Here is an 18761-nt window from a genome sequence, read left to right on the forward strand (position 1 = left end):
GTTGCTATCGGTGCACTTTTAACTGGAGAAGATTGTTCTAGACAGCACAAGTTATCGGTTTAATAAATATACTCCTGAATACGTCATTGTCTGATTGTTTCATGGAACGCTTGTATGACGTCGAGGTACTGCCAAACTACCCGTGCAGAATTGAAGCTCCTTGTAGCACTTCACAGTTGTCGAGAGATGGCAGCAAGGGATGAAAGTGTGTGCTAAGCCAAAACTTGCTATGTGCTTGTTTTTGGCACTTTCTCATGGTGTTCTTGCATCTTGAGTGTGAGTTGAAGATGCTTACTTGTATTCAAGTACTCGATTAAGGAGCAGTTCTTCCGTTATTCGACCGCAAGTCTTATTTACTTAATAACCGGCAGAGCAGAAACTACGTTCAATTTCTTATATCATGTAGCACAAAACGTGTTTGACTGAAGTTTGACTGATGACTGAAGTTTGACTGAAGTTCGCACAGCGTGCCCAACATTGTTCGAGAGCCAATTGACGTTGCCTTTGTTTGGAAATCGCCCTCACGGACGCCAGATCCGAACGGATGAACGGATATTCTCCTTGGCCTTTAACGTCGCCTGGCCTGTGTGGTGGCAGAATTTGGATGACGTCACTATAGCGCCACGCATGCCCGAATGGCCTTGAAATAGTATGCACGAAACGGTCTGCACGTCTTCGCGGGCGTGTAGCGCACAAACTAGAGGGTGACAAACTTCGTGTCTTAGGAATGGTATGGTTGTGACTGCACAGAATGATCTTTAAATTGACTATTTCGGCTTCAAATCTCATACAGATGTGGAACTCTCTCTTTGAATCCATGTAGGGCGACGAGGGAAGGAAGCTATGTAAACAATGGTTTGGCCCCTCGATGTAATCTAGGTGCGTTGAATAATGCCTTCCAACATAGCAGTGTTTTTCGGCGTTGACCTGGCATGAATAACCCAAGCGTCACTGTTGACACATTCCGGCCATTTTACATAAGTTGCTGAGTGCGTTTGCGGGGAGCATTATGCATATACGTAATAGGGCACTAATAGCTTTATTCCTCGTATAACAACCAGAAGAATGCAGAGTTAGAGGGACTCTCTCAGTTCTGCTGGTTATTCTACTAGAAATAAGGCCAGTACTACTGTCTTATTTTCCAGCCATTCTAATTTAGCACATTTACCATTCACAAAAGGGTTCACATAATTAGCACAAAAATTAACATACCCACCTGCCCTCTCCCTACGAACCACGCCCCCAAGGTGCAAAAGTTTCTGTACGATGCCAATAAAGCCGATTTATATATACTGTGATCGAGTCCTGGTGCATGCACTCTTCCTGTAGAACTGTCCACTGATGTCGGCGTCCAAACACGGTTTCCTATCTAAAGGTCATGTGTAAAGCTGCAAAAATATACGAGATCATGTTTCACGGGACCACGGTGTTGTGTCGTCAAAGTCGCTAGCCGAGTGCCGTCCGGACACATACCCGCTGGGCGTTTCAGGACGTTGACCACGTACTTTTGACGCACCAGCTGTGTGCCCTACATGGTATGTCACATCTGTTCAGGTCCAGTATTTTAATGCCTGATCCAGTCTGGTCTGGTCTGTTAGTGCGTGGCCTCGTCTCATCTGCCCTGCCCTGCCCTGTCCTGCCTTGCCCTCCCCTGCCTTGTCACGCCCTGTCCCGCCCTGCCCTGCCTGCCCTGTCCTGCCCTGTCCTGTCCTGTCCTGCCCTGTCCTATCCTGTCCTGTCCTGTCCTGTCCTGTCCTGTCCTGTCCTGCTGTGCGCTGCTCTGCCCTGTCCCGCCCTGGCCTCGTCTTATCGCTCGCCTTTTCTCGTCTCGCTCGACTCACTGGGGTCGTTGCTGCTGCTCGTCATGCTGGCCTCGAAGGCGATGGTGTAGTTGTTCATGTTGGTGCGGCACGAGCGGGCTATGTTCTCCGCCTCGTACGAAGAGCAGTCCAGCGAATCCATCGAGATCGTGTTGAACACCGCCTGCTCCTTGGTGGACGAGAAGAGCGCCGACGACTGCTCCTTCTCCTCCTGGAATGAGGCCGCGCCGGTATCAGTTGAGCCGCTGCTCTTTTGGGGCTGATGCTCACCAGCAGCGTGCAGCCAGATGGTGATTACACTATTTAGCCTGCGGCGGTTATTAGAACAGACCTGGAATTTTGATCCACCGGAGACCGCTTAAGCGGCGTCGTAAGCTTCCCGGTTTTGATGAAGGGATATGCCGCGCACCAATCTCCAAAACCCATTTTATGATCGATGGATGTTTTGACGGAGCTACTTTGTCCTTCACTGTGTCAATGTTGTGAGTAAAAGCACAAAAGAACGGATGCATGAGATCCACAAACTTTAGCCTTTTTAATTAGTCGCTCCAATCTTAAAATGGCCGATGCACGTAACGCGTAACAGAATCCGAGCACGAAATGGACGGTTTGACTCTTCCTGGCACAAGTCGCTAGACTGTTCCGCAGTGCACCACGGTCATGCGGTGCAGCGTGCGACGCTTGGCGCCTTTCAGCCCGCGCTTGGCCTGAGAGCCGAGGGACGTTCAGATACGGCGGGCCGAGGGATGCCGTTCCATGACAGGCTGCATTGCCCCGACATCCCAGTGCCAGCATTGCCCCGCACGGGCCGCATTAGGTGCCGAGAGCACACACACCCTAAAACAAGGAATTTTATCGTTCTTCAGGAAAATGGAAATACGGCGAAGAAGTGGGGGTAAATGGCTGGAGCTATTCGTAGTACAGACAAAAAAAAAAACAGGGTTGGGGCGAGGGGCGGGCGCAGCCCTTTCTTTTTTATAAGCTTTTCGCCGATTGAAGTATTCTTCGCCTTTATATTCGTCCATTTACCTTTTGGATTTCTCCTCCGGCCAGGTGCCTCCGGGTTTGGAAGGCACTACCGCACGGCGACCAAGGCCGTGGGTTCCAGCAAGGAATATTTCGTGTCATGACATAGCTATTTTGGCTCCCATAAAACTCGAAGGTGTACACCAGAGCACCCAGTAGACTTTCCCACCGAACCGAGACATCGCATGGAATACCAAACAGGCTATTTCTTGGTGAGCGAGCTCCACACAGTCGTTTAACTTGGCGGCTCGGCGGACATGCTGGAGGCCCAGCCACACCCCACACCACGTCTCCCGGCCCGTACCTCATACAGTTCGCCGCCGTAGCCGGAGATCTCGAGGATGCGGTTGATGTCGCCGCGGTAGAACTCTTCCATGTCTACCTCGGCCAGCGTGGCGTCCACATGGTAGGAGAGCTCGCTGTAGAGCTGGGCGTCAGCCAGCGGCGCCGGCCCGCCCTTCAGATCGGGGCTGTACGCCTGCGGAGCGCGAGCCGGCCCGCAGCCGTAGCTGAAACACAGGCACGCGCCGCTGATGGTGGCGTTCCGAGCGGGCCCCGCGCTGGGAGCCGGTCATGGCCGCCGTGAATCGTCAGCGTCGGCGGCTGCGAGGCGAGGCTGCATATGCCGGGCCGGGGAGCGGTGTCGTAGCTGCGGCGCTATCGCGGCGCTGCTGTGAATAAAGAGCATCTTTTTATTACGCATTCCGGGATAGGACTCGAGGCGATGTGTTAGCCGCAATGGCTTTGACATTCACTTAACGATATTGAAGCCTTGCATATGCATTCCGGCGTGCCTATAAACGATCTCGTTCCTCCTCGCAGAGGATAGCGTATTAAGCTCCCGCCCCCACCCCACCCTCACCCCCACCTAGTGTCCTGGCCTGTGACGCGCGACCCCAGATCGCGCACGGCGTCGCGTGCGCAGCTCGGGGCAATCGCCCGAGGGCCTGGATGCGACGGGTGGGACCACCCTGCAGAAACGGCCGGCTAAGCTCGAGCGTGACACATCTGCGAGTGAGATGGCACCGTACGGCAGAAATTAGGCCGTTTCATGCATGTGCCGAAGCGAATCAAGTCCAAATCATGACCGCATAAATCTCCCGGGCAGTGAATGATCAGCATTTGGTGACGAGGTCGCGCCTTCTGGCCGGCAGATTATGCCTGTCAGTATTGGTGGCCGTTGGTAGTCCCGTTATGAGACCATTAGCTCTGAGATGAAATGTGATGATGCGCTTCTGGTTCGTGGGCCTGACCCGTTCAGTGACTGAGTGTGCTGACGCAGTCTCTTTGTTAAAGTCGTGCTGGTCAAAGTTCATCCTTTCCCCGGCGAAATGCTTTAGATACAGGTTGTCCTCGTATATAATCACGTTCCAAATGTTGATGGAAGTAGTTGAACATCTGCCACATAGTTCAGCTGTAGACACTGAGCCGGAGAGGAAAGTGATGTCTGGCCAGGCATAGGCGATTCAAGCTCTGCCTTAATAACTGGCCTGGCTCACAACTTTCCTCAGCTCACGGCGCGGACACTGCGACGCTTCCTCCACCACCTCAAAGAAAGTGCACCCTTCCCCACGCCTGCCGGCCGCCGATCACCGCGAGCAGAACCAGTTGGACGCTCCCGAGCTCGACTGATTTAGCTGATAAGCACCAGCTGACCGGACGGTCCGTGGCGCCACACCGGCGCGTGCGTGGCCGCGCGCGAGCGTGGGCCGCGCGCAATTACGACTCGCGCCAAATTACCGCCGATCCGGCGCGGGCAATCTGGCCGCACTGCGATTGGTGGCCGATTTGGCGCCACTTTGTCTCAATGGGGCGGCCATTATGCTGGCTCAGCAGCGCCGCGAGACGCGCAATCGGACGCAATCGGACACAATCAGACACAATCGGGCACAATCCGGTTACGTGGTCCAACTCTGAGGTGCGGCGCGCTCCGAGACCGTCACAACAACCCATCAACGGGGCGCGCGCAGCGAGACCGCCCGGCGGCCTCTCGATCATGCCGGTGGAGGGTGACGTCACGACCAGAGGTCAGCTACGACTACCAAAAGTGTGGCTTGCGACATTTTTGAATCGCGCCGTGTAAGCCAGGGAGCGCACGAGAGGCCAGTTGTGTTCAGAGGTGGTCTTGAAGTCGGTAATGAGGAGATATAGTCGGTAAATCCAGCCAACAAGTCAATCATCCGTTCACCCGCACTGCACACATCCAAACCGCTTAAATTTCTTCATTCGTTTTTGGGACCGGGCTAGGGTAAACTGGGCAGAAAGTTTGAGGTGTAATTTGCGGGCATAGCCGGTGGCAGGAGAATGCGTAACTTTCTACTGAAGTGAGAATGCGCTGTTCTGTGCAGCTGTCTCAAATGCGCTGTCTCACAGCGCAGACGAGACCTTTCCCTGACGACATGCCTAGTGAAAAGTCTTGCGGAAGGAAAGACTGCCTTGCAATAGAAATAGCTAGCTATTATTCTTCCAGTGGCCCGCTATCTATGCCTACGCTGGTATCTGTTGTGGTTTTTCGGTGCGCACCTGCAGAATTGGCTGATCATCGACCAAAGTATTCGGTGCATCCACGAAATGTGCCCACCCAGAACCGCCTGTGGTCTGGGACCGCGAGACCGGCCTTGTGCGGAGCCTTTCGTAACAGTGTATTCAAAAGCCCCGCTATCGCAGGACCTTCCTGATGTTTACAGCCGCGCAGAGCCCGCGTTCGCCCACAGTGCGTGCCTGCGCGGTCCACTCGCCGCCAGAGCGCGCCTGCGTGGTCCACACTCACCCCCAGAGCGAGCCTGTGCGGTCCACACTCACCCGCTGAGCGCGCCTGCGCGGCCACACTCACCCGCAGAGCGTGCCTGCCGTGGTCCACTCACCCGCAGAGCGTGTCTGCGTGGTCCACACTCACCCGCAGAGCGCGCCTGCGTGGTCCACTCACCCGCAGAGCGCGTCTGCGTGCGCCTGCGTGGTCTACTCACCCGCAGAGCGCGCCTGCGTGGTCCACTCACCCGCAGCGCGCGCCTGTGCGGTCCACTCACCCGCAGAGCGCGCCTGTGCGGTCCACTCACCCGCAGTGCGCGCCTGCGTGGTCCACACTCACCGCAGAGCGCGCCTGCGCGGCCCACACTCACCCGCAGAGCGTGCCTGCGTGGTCCACTCACCCGCAGAGCGTGTCTGCGTGGTCCACACTCACCTGCAGAGCGTGCCTGCGTGGTCTACTCACCCGCAGAGCGTGTCTGCGTGCGCCTGCGTGGTCTACTCACCCGCAGAGCGTGTCTGCGTGCGCCTGCGTGGTCTACTCATCCCCAGAGCGCGCCTGTGCGGTCCACTCACCCACAGAGCGCGCCTGTGCGGTCCACTCACCCGCAGAGCGCGCCTGCGTGGTCCACTCACCCGCAGAGCGCGTCTGCGTGCGCCTGCGTGGTCTACTCATCCCCAGAGCGCGCCTGTGCGGTCCACTCACCCACAGAGCGCGCCTGTGCGGTCCAATCACCCGCAGAGCGCACCTGCGTGGTCCACACTCACCGCAGAGCGCGCCTGTGCGGTCCACTCACCCGCAGAGCGCGCCTACGCGGTCCACTCACCCGCAGAGCCACTCGTAGTCTACATCGGCGAGGAAGTCACGCTCGTTGATGGAACGTTCACTGCAGCTGCTTTCACCCGGACACCAGCTGTCCAGGTTCCGGTGCCGGCTGCCGCTGCGGCTGTGTGCAGCTTCGGTCATCCCCCTGTAACGGCCGGACCGGGTCAGGTCAGGTCAGGTCCGGTCCGGTCATGGCATCCGGCGCAGCCGCTAAGCGGGCCCCTCGGCTGTGCGGTCTCTGGGTGGACCCACGTGATGGCGAGGAGTCGAAGACGGAATGGAACGCTGTGCCATAAGGCAAGCAACGTTGCTTGGTGCCCCGGAACGTTTTTGGCAATCGGTAGAGAAAGGACACCGGACAGACGTCATGCAAAGCCAGGACAATAGCATTTAAGAACACCTAGTCCATCGCATTGAATTTATGTAAGTATAGTGAAACAGCAATGAAAATAGTGTTTTATCGGAATAAATATACATCGCCATCCAATACATTTCACTGCATCTTGCCAACTCTCGTGGAGGGCCGGCATCTCGTACACGTGCGACAATTCAAGATAAAGACTTCTTTGGCAGTTACAGTACAAGGAAGACGTTGTTGGGTTTCGGTCAGCAGTGAGCTATCGACAGACGAACATATCCAGATTCTAGCTGACGCTTCTCAGAGATAAAAGGTGGGGAGACGGGCTCATCGACGTGCTCCCAGAACTCAAGAACTAACGAGCTCGCATAAGACCTCGCCATCTCCTAGCTAGGAGGAGAGGGTCTGGTTCTACAAAATGGTCGCTAGGCGGCAGCACTCGAGCGCCGCCGATACGCTTCGGCGGTGAATCGTTTCCGAACACAAGCATCTAACGACATCGCACGCGACACGTGGGTGATAATTGCATGAGGAAGATGACTTGACTTTCGGATTTAACTTTGCCAGTTACTAGCTGATTTCCATGATTGGTCACCGGCGTGGGCGGCGGCTTTTGGCCATTCAGCGCTTCGTCGGCGCTTCGTTTGCGATGAGCGAATGGGTGGTGATTGGTTTCGCCGTTTCAACTTTAACTCCGACAGACCTAATGCACTTCACAGATGAAAAGAGTTGGCTGTTCAGGCAGTCCGTCTGCGATGACCTTTTGATTCTATCTCGAACATATTCAGGGAACGGTTGCTGAATTCATTGGAGGGCATGGTGATTTGGGACTTGGAGAAGCGCGTAAGCGAAGTTCAAGGTGGGCACCGGCTATTCCTGCAGAAGCGTAACCAAAATTTGGCTCAGGAGGGGCCAAACCAGGTCATAGGAGCCCCTATCAGTCGTTGGGATCCCTCTTCTCCGGTCTTCCGTCTTCTACGTTCTCTGTTTTGGGACGCAGAATACGTTTTTTAGACTCTGGATCCTATTTTGATGTATCGCAGGAACTTCTTCTGACGTTTAAAAGCCCTGCAAGAGCGCATTAAATCACCGACAAGTGCTGGGAATTTCTGCCCCGGAAACCCACCACGTTCAATAGGGCCTTTAAGTGCGGGGAAGATTGAGTGGGGTGGGGAAAGCCATGGGCTACAAAGTTTTCATTGGCTGCTTTGCGGTATTATCGCCATCTAACGCAAATTGTGGCCACAACCGAGGTGTAAATGGTTTAAATGCACTTAAGAAATGGTCCGTCCTGGGACACACCAGAATGCAAGTTCATTGTATGAAATGGGTTTCGTATCTCATGCATGAAGTGTTGTCCTGAGCTATATACCTTCATGGACAAGGGAACCGAAACAAAAAGAAACACATAATGATGCGTGTCTATTATATATCAGTGTTTTCCTCCCATCGTTTTGTGACATATGCATACATAAAGTTTCATGCAATGGACAAATCCAGCAGTACGCCCACGTGCGAGCAATGTACGATCGTGTATGCATTTACGCTCACGTGCGAACAATGTACGTTCGTGTATGCATTTATGCCCACGTGCGAACATTAATAATTGTACTTGAATTTGAGGCCAAGACTAATGGAGTCACAGGCGACATACGAGCAGTGTCTGATTAAGCGGAGAACCGAGTGTCTCCGTCTTCCGCACAGCCTATAGGCCGAAATGGCAAGAATGGCAGCGCCCTGTTCGACCCGGAAGGAACAGGTTGGCTGCCAGCTTGGCAGAGATGTTTCGTGCCAGATGGGTAACCTACACTGCTTTCCCCGCTGATTTCGCTATTTATGTCCACCATGCTCACAAGCACGGACGAGGGAATTGGTTTCTCCCGTTCCCTAATTTTCAGAACCATTTCATATCTTCCGCACATCCTTAGCATAATCAAAGAGAAGCAAATGTTCCAGAGAGTATTATATACATATCTATTATATTTATGATCGATTAGCTTGCTTGCATTTAGCGCGTCTGACTCAAAACATGAATTGATTCAGCTACCTGAACCATACCAGCCGGATCAGTACCGTCCCAAAACGCCTATGGGCGTTTACGGGCGTCGTCAGCCAGCACATACGCTCAGGTTCTGTTTTATGCCGTAAGGCTTCGATTCGCAGCCGGTCCACGCTGTTGCGCTGTAAGCGGCTCGAACTCAGTCCACCCTGTACTGGTCGGTGCCTTAGCTCGCACGCGTCACGGGATGTGAACAGGGGCTCGCCCTGTGGTCATGGGGCGCTCGGGGCCATGTGCGTGGTATGCAGCCCAGCACGAGGTGATGTATAAAATGGCACTGCCTACTTAACAGTGAAAAGCTGCACTTAAGTTTGAAAACATCGTGTGGTATTGGTGACTTGTTCTTATACGGTGCATCTTCTCAGCTTTGTGGTGTCAGATAAACTGCCAGCAAATGGCTGGAGGTTTCGTGACCGAACGCTGCTCGATGTCAATACGTTCTACTGTCGAGATAAAATACAGTGCAAAGTGTTCTGTCAGGAACATATGATGGAAGTTGTTGTGGGTCAGCGAGCATAAGCCTCCTCGTCACTACCACACCGTTCAGATACGGTTCATCAGAAACCCGCTTCCCATGCGATTTTCCCGAGAAGTTGAGGCTACAGCGATCACAATGCAATACAGGTGTTTACAGTTGCAAACACATGTAAAATAACAGAAGCCAAGTCGGGTGGTGATATCCATTAACGCACTGAACAGCAATGCATTCCAAACTCTCAAATGACACTCTGTATCCGCCACACGGGTATAATATGATTGCAATGGATGCCCTTTCGAGACAAAACGACACGTCTTGGCTATTCGGGTTTGAATCTAGTTGAAAGCGCTAACATGAGCAGGTGATTTTCTCTTATTTCTTTGCATTCTTTTGCATTTGCTTTTCATACCGGCTATATTTTCCACCTGCTTGCGTGAAGAAGGGTTGGTATTCTTGAAATAAACGTGCTCCGGAATGGCCAACTTTGAAAAAGTCCGATGTATTTGATAGCCAGTGACAATTATCTAACTATAATTCAAGACAGACCCTGAGTTACGGCATTGCTTTATAATTTTCAATACTTAAGTTCAACGCAGTTGGGAGGCTCGAGTCAACTATTCTAGAGGACAATCATAGATTACTCCAGTACATTGATTCATAATGAATCGAAAGCACTTCGTTGAAGTTCAGCGCTGTGTTAGTGTGTGCTAAAACGCTTTCTGTAATGTCGAGTAAGGGTTTTGCAATCATCGGAAACGTAATTTGGCCATAGAATGGTTTGCAATGCGTCCAAGTTGGGCGAGGAATTGACAACTTCCTTATTGATATTTCATTTACTTTGCGTTTTTCTGCTCAAGCTACAAATTTACACGGCATTAACTAGTGCTGTGCATCGAAGTCTAAAGTTGTTATAATCACAATAATACAATAATCATCATTTATTTTTTCATCACAGCTGAGAGCTAGAATAATTAGTAGTGTGTGAAATTTGAATGCACGCTGAACGTTCAAGATGTTTTTGCAATACGTCATCAAACAAAACCTGACAAATTATTTTTCTGGCATTGCCTCAAAAACAAGGAAATCCATGCAAGTCGACCTTTCTTCTCTTACTAGAACTACAAGTTGACAAATACAAGTAAGCGTGCTGTTATTATGCGTACTTAACCATTAACAGCCTGCCTTGATTACTTCGGCCAAAAAATAGGGGGGGGGGACCAAATTTGAGTGGAACGCTGCAGTTTTTCCAACCAGATTGCAACGTCGGTTTTCGCTTTATTGCTGCAGTTGCACATCAACACGGTTTGATGTCCTCGGCAAGAAACCGCTTTGAATCGTGTGCTGGGATGGACTTCTCGCCCCAGTTAATGCATGCTGGTTTTTATCTGTCTCCTGTCTTCCTGCTTTTTCCCCGATTCCCTGCACTCGTCTGAAAGGGAACGAGCAAGCCAATGCGAGTTAGCCACGCAAAATGTTGCGACATATTCTCTCGATGTATTGCGACCGAGGCCGCGGAGCTGGTGGGTCTTGCTTGAGTTACGAGAATAATTTCGACTTGAGCGACCCAGTCCTGGCCCGCCCGGCCTCCAGACATTTTCTGAAAACTAATATCTTTGCAACCGCTGGCTGCAGGCTCACCGTGTTTTTAGCAGAAAAAGGCTTAGTTATGTAAACAGTTGTGCTGTATGAATTGCCACATATTTACATGTAAGCGTTCTGACAAGGCAAGTTATTTACGTCACGTTGAAAAATTGCTATCATTTGCACCTCCCCATTTGATTAATAAGGAGCTGTTTTCCAAATGAAAGCCGAAAAACAAAAGTTGAACCGGTCTTAGATCTTTATGACTCTGTCGCAGCGACATGGGACGTTCTGACCGGGGAGACAACGGACAATTGCATGAGCAGGAGTATGACCCGATGAATGCAGACGTCACGTGTTCTCCTGCGCAAGCCGTGAGTACACCCGGTTTGAATGTTGTTTTTTTAAGGAATGTTGGATCCCAGCAGCTAGAGTAGATGAAAGCGTGAAGCAAACTGCAACGCGTAGGCAAATGTACCGGTTACAACCTGCTGCAGGCCTTAAAAACCGTCCGGCACATAGCGCCACCGGCGGTGGTGGCAAAGGTCGGGCATTTGGGTGCCAACGAGACCGACATGGTCTCATGGTATTGCAAACGTGCCGTGGGTTACACTGGCTGTTGCCCCTCCCCTTGCTCAGGATCGACCAATCAGTATCGAGCCGGATGGTGGTCAACCCAGCGCCTTGGCAATGCACATCGGGCGGGCGGGTCAGGCTGTGAGGATTCGGGGTCGAAGGGCAACGTATTAGCAGCAAAGAAAGTGCGGTGCAAGCTGGGACGGCGGAGTAGACAGGTTTGATAGCATGAATTAGTGTTGGCCTTTGTGGAACCCAAGTGAACAAATTTTGTCATGCTGTTCTCCAGCGAGCGACTGAAAAGTGGTCAACGCCACCTTTTCCAAAACCGATCTCAAATGCCGGACGCCGTGACCTTAACCGAGAAAGATTTAGTTTTGAAACCACGCAGGCATATGGGCCTGTTCATTGCGACCGATATCCACTCAAAATAATTTGTGTTTTTGATATCCAGGTCACCACTGAAAAAATCGTACGTCATTGCAAAGTGATTGGTGTCACGACGGAAATAAACAGATTTGGCCGGACTCACGGCCGCTCATGTTTTAAACAAATTAGTTGTTTTTAGTACGTGAATGCTAGATCAGTGAACTTTCTTCCTGGTGCCTACCAAATTATCATGAAATGTGGACATTTCAACACACTGATGAAAGATGTCGGCACCAGTTGCCCTAGGTGGCTGGTTTTAATAGCTTGGCAGGGTACAGTAGAGTACAGGACATAGCATCAACGACAGCTTTCATATCTGATATTGTCTTGTTTTTTCCTACGCCGTGTATGGCATCTTATTGGTATAGAGAACTGAGTTTATTATAGCCGGTAAGTTTTCAGACGGGAGTATGGAAAAAATGTTCTAGATATCTTTCGTTTTGTTAAGGTAATAATTTTCCCTAGTTTTGACCCTAATCCGGGCCCAGCAGGATGCGTGAGCCACCTGGTATTACTTCCACTACGGCAGCGTTTAAGTCAATAGCTTTATGGCCAAAATCAAAGCGCAAGTGGTCAATATTTCAGTCCTCGAGAGCTTACTGGCCTTCCGGGTTTAGTTTTCCGGCCGCCAGCTGTGTGTTGTGCTGACGTCACAGCTTGCGTGGTCTCAGCCGCTCTGATCGGCTGCACACGTTGCGCGAACTCCAAAATATGTCCGACAGAAACATCCGCGAGGCAGACATTTAGGAGCAGTTCTGATGGCCGATGCTGAGATACACCGCGACCATCACTAGGGCCTCGTTATAGAAAAAGGAGAGATCGAGCAACCATGCGCGTCTGCCGACTACCGCTGCTGTCTGCAGCTTATCGGAACAACACACGGCGCTGACAGCGACGGGAAGTTCGCTTACTGAAGTGCTCGCAATACATGTGTCCGAGTGGCCAGTGCACGACTGATGTGTAAGCAAGCACAGCGTTTTGATGCGTCTGTTTCTGTACGTTAGCAGCGAACCTGAGTGCGATAACACCATGCATGAATGCAGCGACATTGATCCGTGTGAGCGCGTTACATGTTTAGCTTCAGTCATGAGCTCGAGTCGAGGCACTCGAGCGAACTTCTCAACACTTCTGAAGTGAGGGGAGTGGGGGGGGGGGGGGGGGGTGGGGGGGGGGGGGGCGCTGTAGACGGAGGGCCGCTCCGCACTAAAGCCGACGATGGATGACATCTGCGCATGCGTGCGCCGCGTGCCTGGGCTCAGCCGGCGGGCATGAGTGGCCACGGGGTTGTTTTGGGCGGCCAATCGCTGATCGATTGCATAGACCTCCGACCTGAGGTCAGAACAGAGCCTCAAGCGAAGACTGAGAGCGCGGCGTGATACGGCTCGGTTCGATCTCAGCATTGCATCAGCCGTTCTGAACTCAGTTGCTGTGGACACGTGTTATGTGCGAACATTTAAAACGCGAATGACGTCATTTACAAGTCGGTCATTTCTAAACTTATGCTGCGATGAATTTCAAGACACGATTCCGGTGTGATACCATTTCAGCGACGTTGTGATGGAATGAATATCTCATGATTTTTGGTCGATTTCAGGTGCTCAGCTGTGTTCAACTTTTGACGGGCAAGGACGTGAAACTTTTACCCGTGTATTGAAGTGTTGTGTACGTCACGTATTCGCACAACTAGCGCACCCTTGCATCAAGTGGCTAATCAAAATGCTATCCTCTCGTTATCGTTTGAAAAGCTCCCAGCACACATAATAAGTGTCGCCGTTCGTATCTCGAGTGCAGAGCATGATACAGGACCAATGATCACGCCAGAAATTAAACGTGTCTCCGTAAAAAGGAGTTGTGCACCCGTGTTTAAAATGTACACATACTCTCATAAATGGAGATTATAATCCACGGAATCCGTCATTTTCTTTTAGAGCTTTCATGTGCCGATGCATGACAAACGCTCGGGAAAGAAGTGTCAGGCCGGTAACAGCCGCCACCTCCGGCCCAGCCTAGGGTTAGCTTGGCAGCTTGGGAGCAATTTAACAACAGCCCCATGTCGTTGTAACCAAAACGGATTTAAGAGGCATGCCCCACGTAAAAGCCATTCGCCCGCTTCTTCTCTCGCAAAACAGGCACTATAGTCCGTTTCCTGGTATGGTTTAGTTCCCCCGCCTCTGCCGCTCCACTCAGTCGACGTTTGCGCGCTGCAGGCATAGGCTGTGCCGCATTGCACCGCTGTGCGGCGGGCCAGTCTCGACGCTGCGTCGCGCAGCGCGGCTGAGCAGCTCAGCACAGCGCAAGCCCGCCTGCAGTGTATCAGAGGGCTAGACATGTTGTCTACTCCTAAGATTCATTTTAGCTCACATTCTTTATGACAGCTTAAAGGTATCTCGTGCTGTTGATTGGCAGACATAACCGGAGCTGACGTTCTTTATGTTCATCCAACGGTATTTATGACATCGCGTTCGGAAAATCAGTCGGACTTTCGTCCTCGTCTGGTGTCTTAGCATGCATACGACGTTTCCGAAGGTTCTCAGGTCACCAGAACACCTAACGGTGGCCGGAGAGTGAACTGACCGAGGCGTTGTGTATGTACTAACGCACTGGTCGACGACGATAGTCCGGAAAATTATTCCACCCGTGATACAAATACCCCGCCTTAATTTCTTCACAAAAGTATAGACATGGAAAGATAGGCCGCCATTATTAAGCTTGAGGGCGTAATCGGTATCACTGTAAATAAAAGGCCGCTCTCCGACCTTGAATGAATCACGGCATTTGCTTAACATAATGGGCTCAAACATCCCGCCATGCAAAAAGTCGATCCTACCAGCGTTTGACAAAAGAAATCCCATGCAGAAGAAGTCGGACAAGGGCGCGCTGTAGATGGCCCCTCCCCAAACACCCACACAACGTCTCCATTATGCACGATTCGTCTGGTGAACACTGGAACACTCTAGAACACCAAGCGAGCGAGCACTACGCAAACCCAAAACCACGTACCTCACTGCTTGGCACCACAAAGGAGCCGCACGACCCCCAAAACCCCTAGCAGACGCCTCCCAGACCCCAGCAGCCCTCGTTCTGATCGGGCCGACCGAGCATCCGTCGCGAGCGGCGCCCGCTGAACAACACAACGCGGAAGACGCAGAACGCGGGGTGGACGCGGCCGCCGAGGCAGACGCTGGCCCGCGCGAGCTACTCACCGCGAACGGAGGCAGCCGCGCCTCGCGGGGCGGCGGGTCGGCAGCTACGGCTCAGTCTCGAGGTCAGCGCGGCCGGCTGGGGTCATGTCAGCGATGGCCGCCGCCATGCAGTCGTCGCCGCGTAGCCCGTCGATCGATGCGGGGCGCGGCGGGCCAGGTGGCGCTGGTGTCGCGCCGGGGCGGCCGGCCGCCATTGTGCCGGCGGGAGCGCCGGGTGGCCGCTGACTTACTGCGCGGGCGGGGGATGCCGTGGGTGGCGCTGGGCGCGCTGAGCCCGCCGCGGGGCGCAGGTGGCGTGTGCGTCACCTCTCGGTGTGAGGAGGCGGCGCTGGTGTCCTGGGAGGGCTTGTAAGAACGTATCGGATAGCCAGAAATGACGACGCTGAACGGAGACGGCCGCGGAATGGACTGCAGCAAAGTTCAGCTATGTTCAAGTTCGGCACCGCTGCACCGCTTTATATTTCAGGTTTTCGGTACTTCGGAGGCGTCTAAGTACAGTGATGTGGATGCTTCCAACGAAATACTTGAAGGTGAAGTTGGTCTAGGGCAGACGCGGAGTGAGGTAGCTGCAGATGGACGAAAAGCGGAACCTTTACCCGAAAAGCTCAGTTGGTAAAACTGGACTTTTCCAAGGCTTAGACCGGCTCCAGATTCTTTTTCACTTAAGATGAGTTGAGGTACGGGTTTTAAGTCCGGCAAGGCGGTCGGGGGCTTCATTCCCTCGCCCCACCCCACCACAACTCTTAACTGTACAGGAAATCGCATTATTGCAGTGCTTCATGCATAGCTAGCATCGCAGTCAGGCGGGGAGTTACCTCGAGGCCGCACGCGACCTGCAGCCACCATCGATCTGCCAGCCATCACGGTAGCGTGAGCGGCCAGCGTTCCGCTCAGTCTGGCATGCCGATAAACTCGGCCGCTACATAACCACATGCCAGCGTGGGAACTCTGCATGCTCACAATCGCTGCTCAATTACACCTGTGTCAATCTGGGGTGCGGTGGGTGCGTGGCCTCATGGAGGCGTTAAAAAGGGAATAGAAACCCGATGTGGTGGGGACAGTTTGCGGAACGCTTAACGCCATTGTGTAGACCTGCTTCTCGACATCGTATACTGGCGGTTAGAAACTTACCATTTGATGTTACAGCATCGTTTTCAGGGAAGGGTCGGTGAGAGCGTCACTGTAGACTGGCGCTCGATCACAGACGACATTATACGACCCATGTCGTAATGACCTTTCCGACACATCTGTGCTTCGCTCTGTGTGGCAAATTCGCGCTTTCCACCCTATGGCTCCGTGTTAGTATGCTGGGTTCATTAGTTTATGCAAAGCTATCGGCACAATAGACCCTTAAAGGCTCGGAGTTTAGCACCCGCTGTTGCCCCCGCCTACCCGGAAGCACGCCCCATCAGGACACGTCGGTGTTTCGCCGGCTTGCAACCGCTGGGCAATCACGTGGAATGGTCGGATTGCGGTGGGATTTTCGCCCATTGTTCTTTCGCCGGCTGATTGTGTCATTTAGACCAGCTATTATCACTACGCACTCACCATTGCGCGTGGATTTGCTTGCAGGGTAAAAAACAAGCATTCTGCGTGACATGATTTGTCACACGGGATTCTGGAAGCTCCCAGAGAAAGTAATAGCGAATATCTTTTCTTCGCGTCTAATGCGGGATCAATGAATCTAAAGAATATATGACGCGGCACATGTCTAGCGGTCGCCAGCAGCCGCACCAAGTCGCCAGCAGCCCAGAACGTGTTTTCGATGTTTGCGCGTTCTCAACGGCGTTCTCGGGCCTGTTCCACCCCGTGTACAGCCAATATTTCGGACGGTTACTACGCTCCATTTACCATGTATACTTGTCAATAGGTGAAGAATGGAAAACGGGGAGACGAAAGAGCGCAACTTTTGTGTATTATAAATTGGATATCCCGCGTTTTTCATTTCCATTTTGTAGTCCTCTTAATATCTATCTGGTTACAGTACTTTCCTGAGAGTATTTCATTTCTTGAATTAACAAGGCAAGCAAGGCAACTTAAGGCATTGAACAGTCCCGTGAAAAAGCGCAGCATTCAACTGCAACAACAAAAAAATGAACGTGAAATAGGGCGACACTTAACGGTACATTTTGATTGATGGGTTTGCGTCAGACATCTCTCGTCTCACACATTTAATGATGATTCATTCATTGAAACGTGACACAAGCAAAACATGTCGGCCTTTTGGTTCTGATATGTGTTGCACTGCGGGCCTGGCTATTTATGAACACCTCGATCACAAGGAGTCTCATGAAACAAAAGCCGAGAACTTCAGAACGTGATCGGCGTTTTGTACCAGGCCTGCGTTGATGTGACGCGGGTCGGTAGCTTACCGTGAGCTGGTGTGACGCGGGTCGGTAGCCTACCGTGAGCTGGTGTGACGCGGGTCGGCAGCCTACCATGAGCTGGTGTGACGCGGGTCGGTAGCCTACCGTGAGCTGGTGTGAAGCGGGTTAACAGCCTACCGTGAGCTCGGTGTGAAGCGAGTCGGTAGCCTACCGTGAGCTGGGGTGACGCGGGTCGGTAGCCTACCGTGAGCTGGGGTGACGCGGGTCGGCAACCTACCATGAGCTGGTGTGAAGCGGGTCAACAGCCTACTGTGAGCTGGTGTGAAGCGGGTCAACAGCCTACCGTGGGCTGGTGTGAAGCGGGTCGGTAGCCTACCATGAGCTGGTATGACGCGGGTCGGTAGCCTACCGTGAGCTGGTGTGAAGCGGGTCAACAGCCTACCGTGAGCTGGTGTGAAGCGGGTCGGTAGCCTACCGTGAGCTGGGGTGACGCGGGTCGGCAGCCTACCGTGAGCTGGTGTGACGCGGGTCGGTAGCCTACCATGAGCTGGTGTGAAGCGGGTCGGTAGCCTACCGTGAGCTGGTGTGAAGCGGGTCGGTAGCCTACCGTGAGCTGGGGTGACGCGGATCGGTAGCCTACCGTGAGCTGGTGTGACGCGGGTCGGCAGCCTACCGTGAGCTGGTGTGACGTGGGTCGGTAGCCTACCGTGAGCTGGTGTGAAGTGGGTCGGTAGCCTAGCCTGGACGTGAGTTGTGTGCAGATCATCATGGTAACCCACCTGATACTGTATGTGTCGTAAGAGTCAAGCCTCCGGACAAAGCTTGGCGTGGTAACAGCCGGTAGCCTGTCCTTACATACACCAGAGATTTAGAACTGCTACTCTACCCCGGACATGTGCTTATGATCCGTTAACATGTCCGTTGAGAGTTCTGGTGGGTTAACGACCAGCAGTTTGTCTGGGGCTGGGACTGGCCACCAGCTAATGGAGGAGAGACACGAACTAAACATGCATTGTGTGAAAAGGGTCTCACTCCAATTTTTGTGAACTCACCGGTATATGGCGGAACTTAGTTTAGGTATACTATGCGTGCAGATGATTTGGAGATACCATAGCACTTTCGCTGTTGAGTGATGATGAAAATGATGACGAGATGATGAATGAAGAATCATGACAAAAGTACGCGAATTGTTGGCGTAACTAGCCACATTTTTCAATGGAACACTAGCATACGCCTCTCGTTATCTCCGAGGAGGCCATAACACGCTATAAATATGACGGAAGGACAGAAATGCTGCATCATGCCTGCCGCTAGGCGGTCCGGAAGAAGTCCA

The 18761-nt window shown here is 52.5% G+C and overlaps 1 protein-coding gene across 1 annotated transcript; it reads right to left on the reverse strand.

Moving 5' to 3' along the window:
- Window positions 1–1806: 1806 nt before the first annotated feature.
- Window positions 1807–15218, reverse strand: LOC119110012 (uncharacterized). Its single transcript, XM_037233759.1, has 4 exons — window positions 15102–15218; window positions 6419–6562; window positions 3151–3355; window positions 1807–2031 (listed from the first exon to the last, which is right to left on the reverse strand). Exons 2-4 carry the CDS (start codon window positions 6556–6558, stop codon window positions 1807–1809), a joined length of 570 nt encoding a protein of 189 aa, XP_037089654.1. The 5' UTR covers window positions 6559–6562; window positions 15102–15218.
- Between the last annotated feature and the right edge of the window lie 3543 nt (window positions 15219–18761).

The sequence above is a fragment of the Pollicipes pollicipes genome, unplaced genomic scaffold (assembly GCF_011947565.3).
Source record: "Pollicipes pollicipes isolate AB1234 unplaced genomic scaffold, Ppol_2.1 Scaffold_7231;HRSCAF=8579_pilon_pilon_pilon, whole genome shotgun sequence".
Lineage (NCBI taxonomy): Eukaryota > Metazoa > Arthropoda > Thecostraca > Pollicipedomorpha > Pollicipedidae > Pollicipes > Pollicipes pollicipes.

Excerpts from the sequence above, each read along its gene's own strand:
- LOC119110012 (XM_037233759.1), bottom strand. The coding sequence starts at position 6,558 with ATGACCGAAGCTGCACACAGCCGCAGCGGCAGCCGGCACCGGAACCTG. Across the intron at positions 3,356-6,418 it reads GACTACGAGTGGCTCTGCGG|CTACGGCTGCGGGCCGGCTC; the intron begins GTGAGTGGACCG and ends CCTGTGTTTCAG. Across the intron at positions 2,032-3,150 it reads ACGGCGGCGAACTGTATGAG|GAGGAGAAGGAGCAGTCGTC; the intron begins GTACGGGCCGGG and ends GCCTCATTCCAG.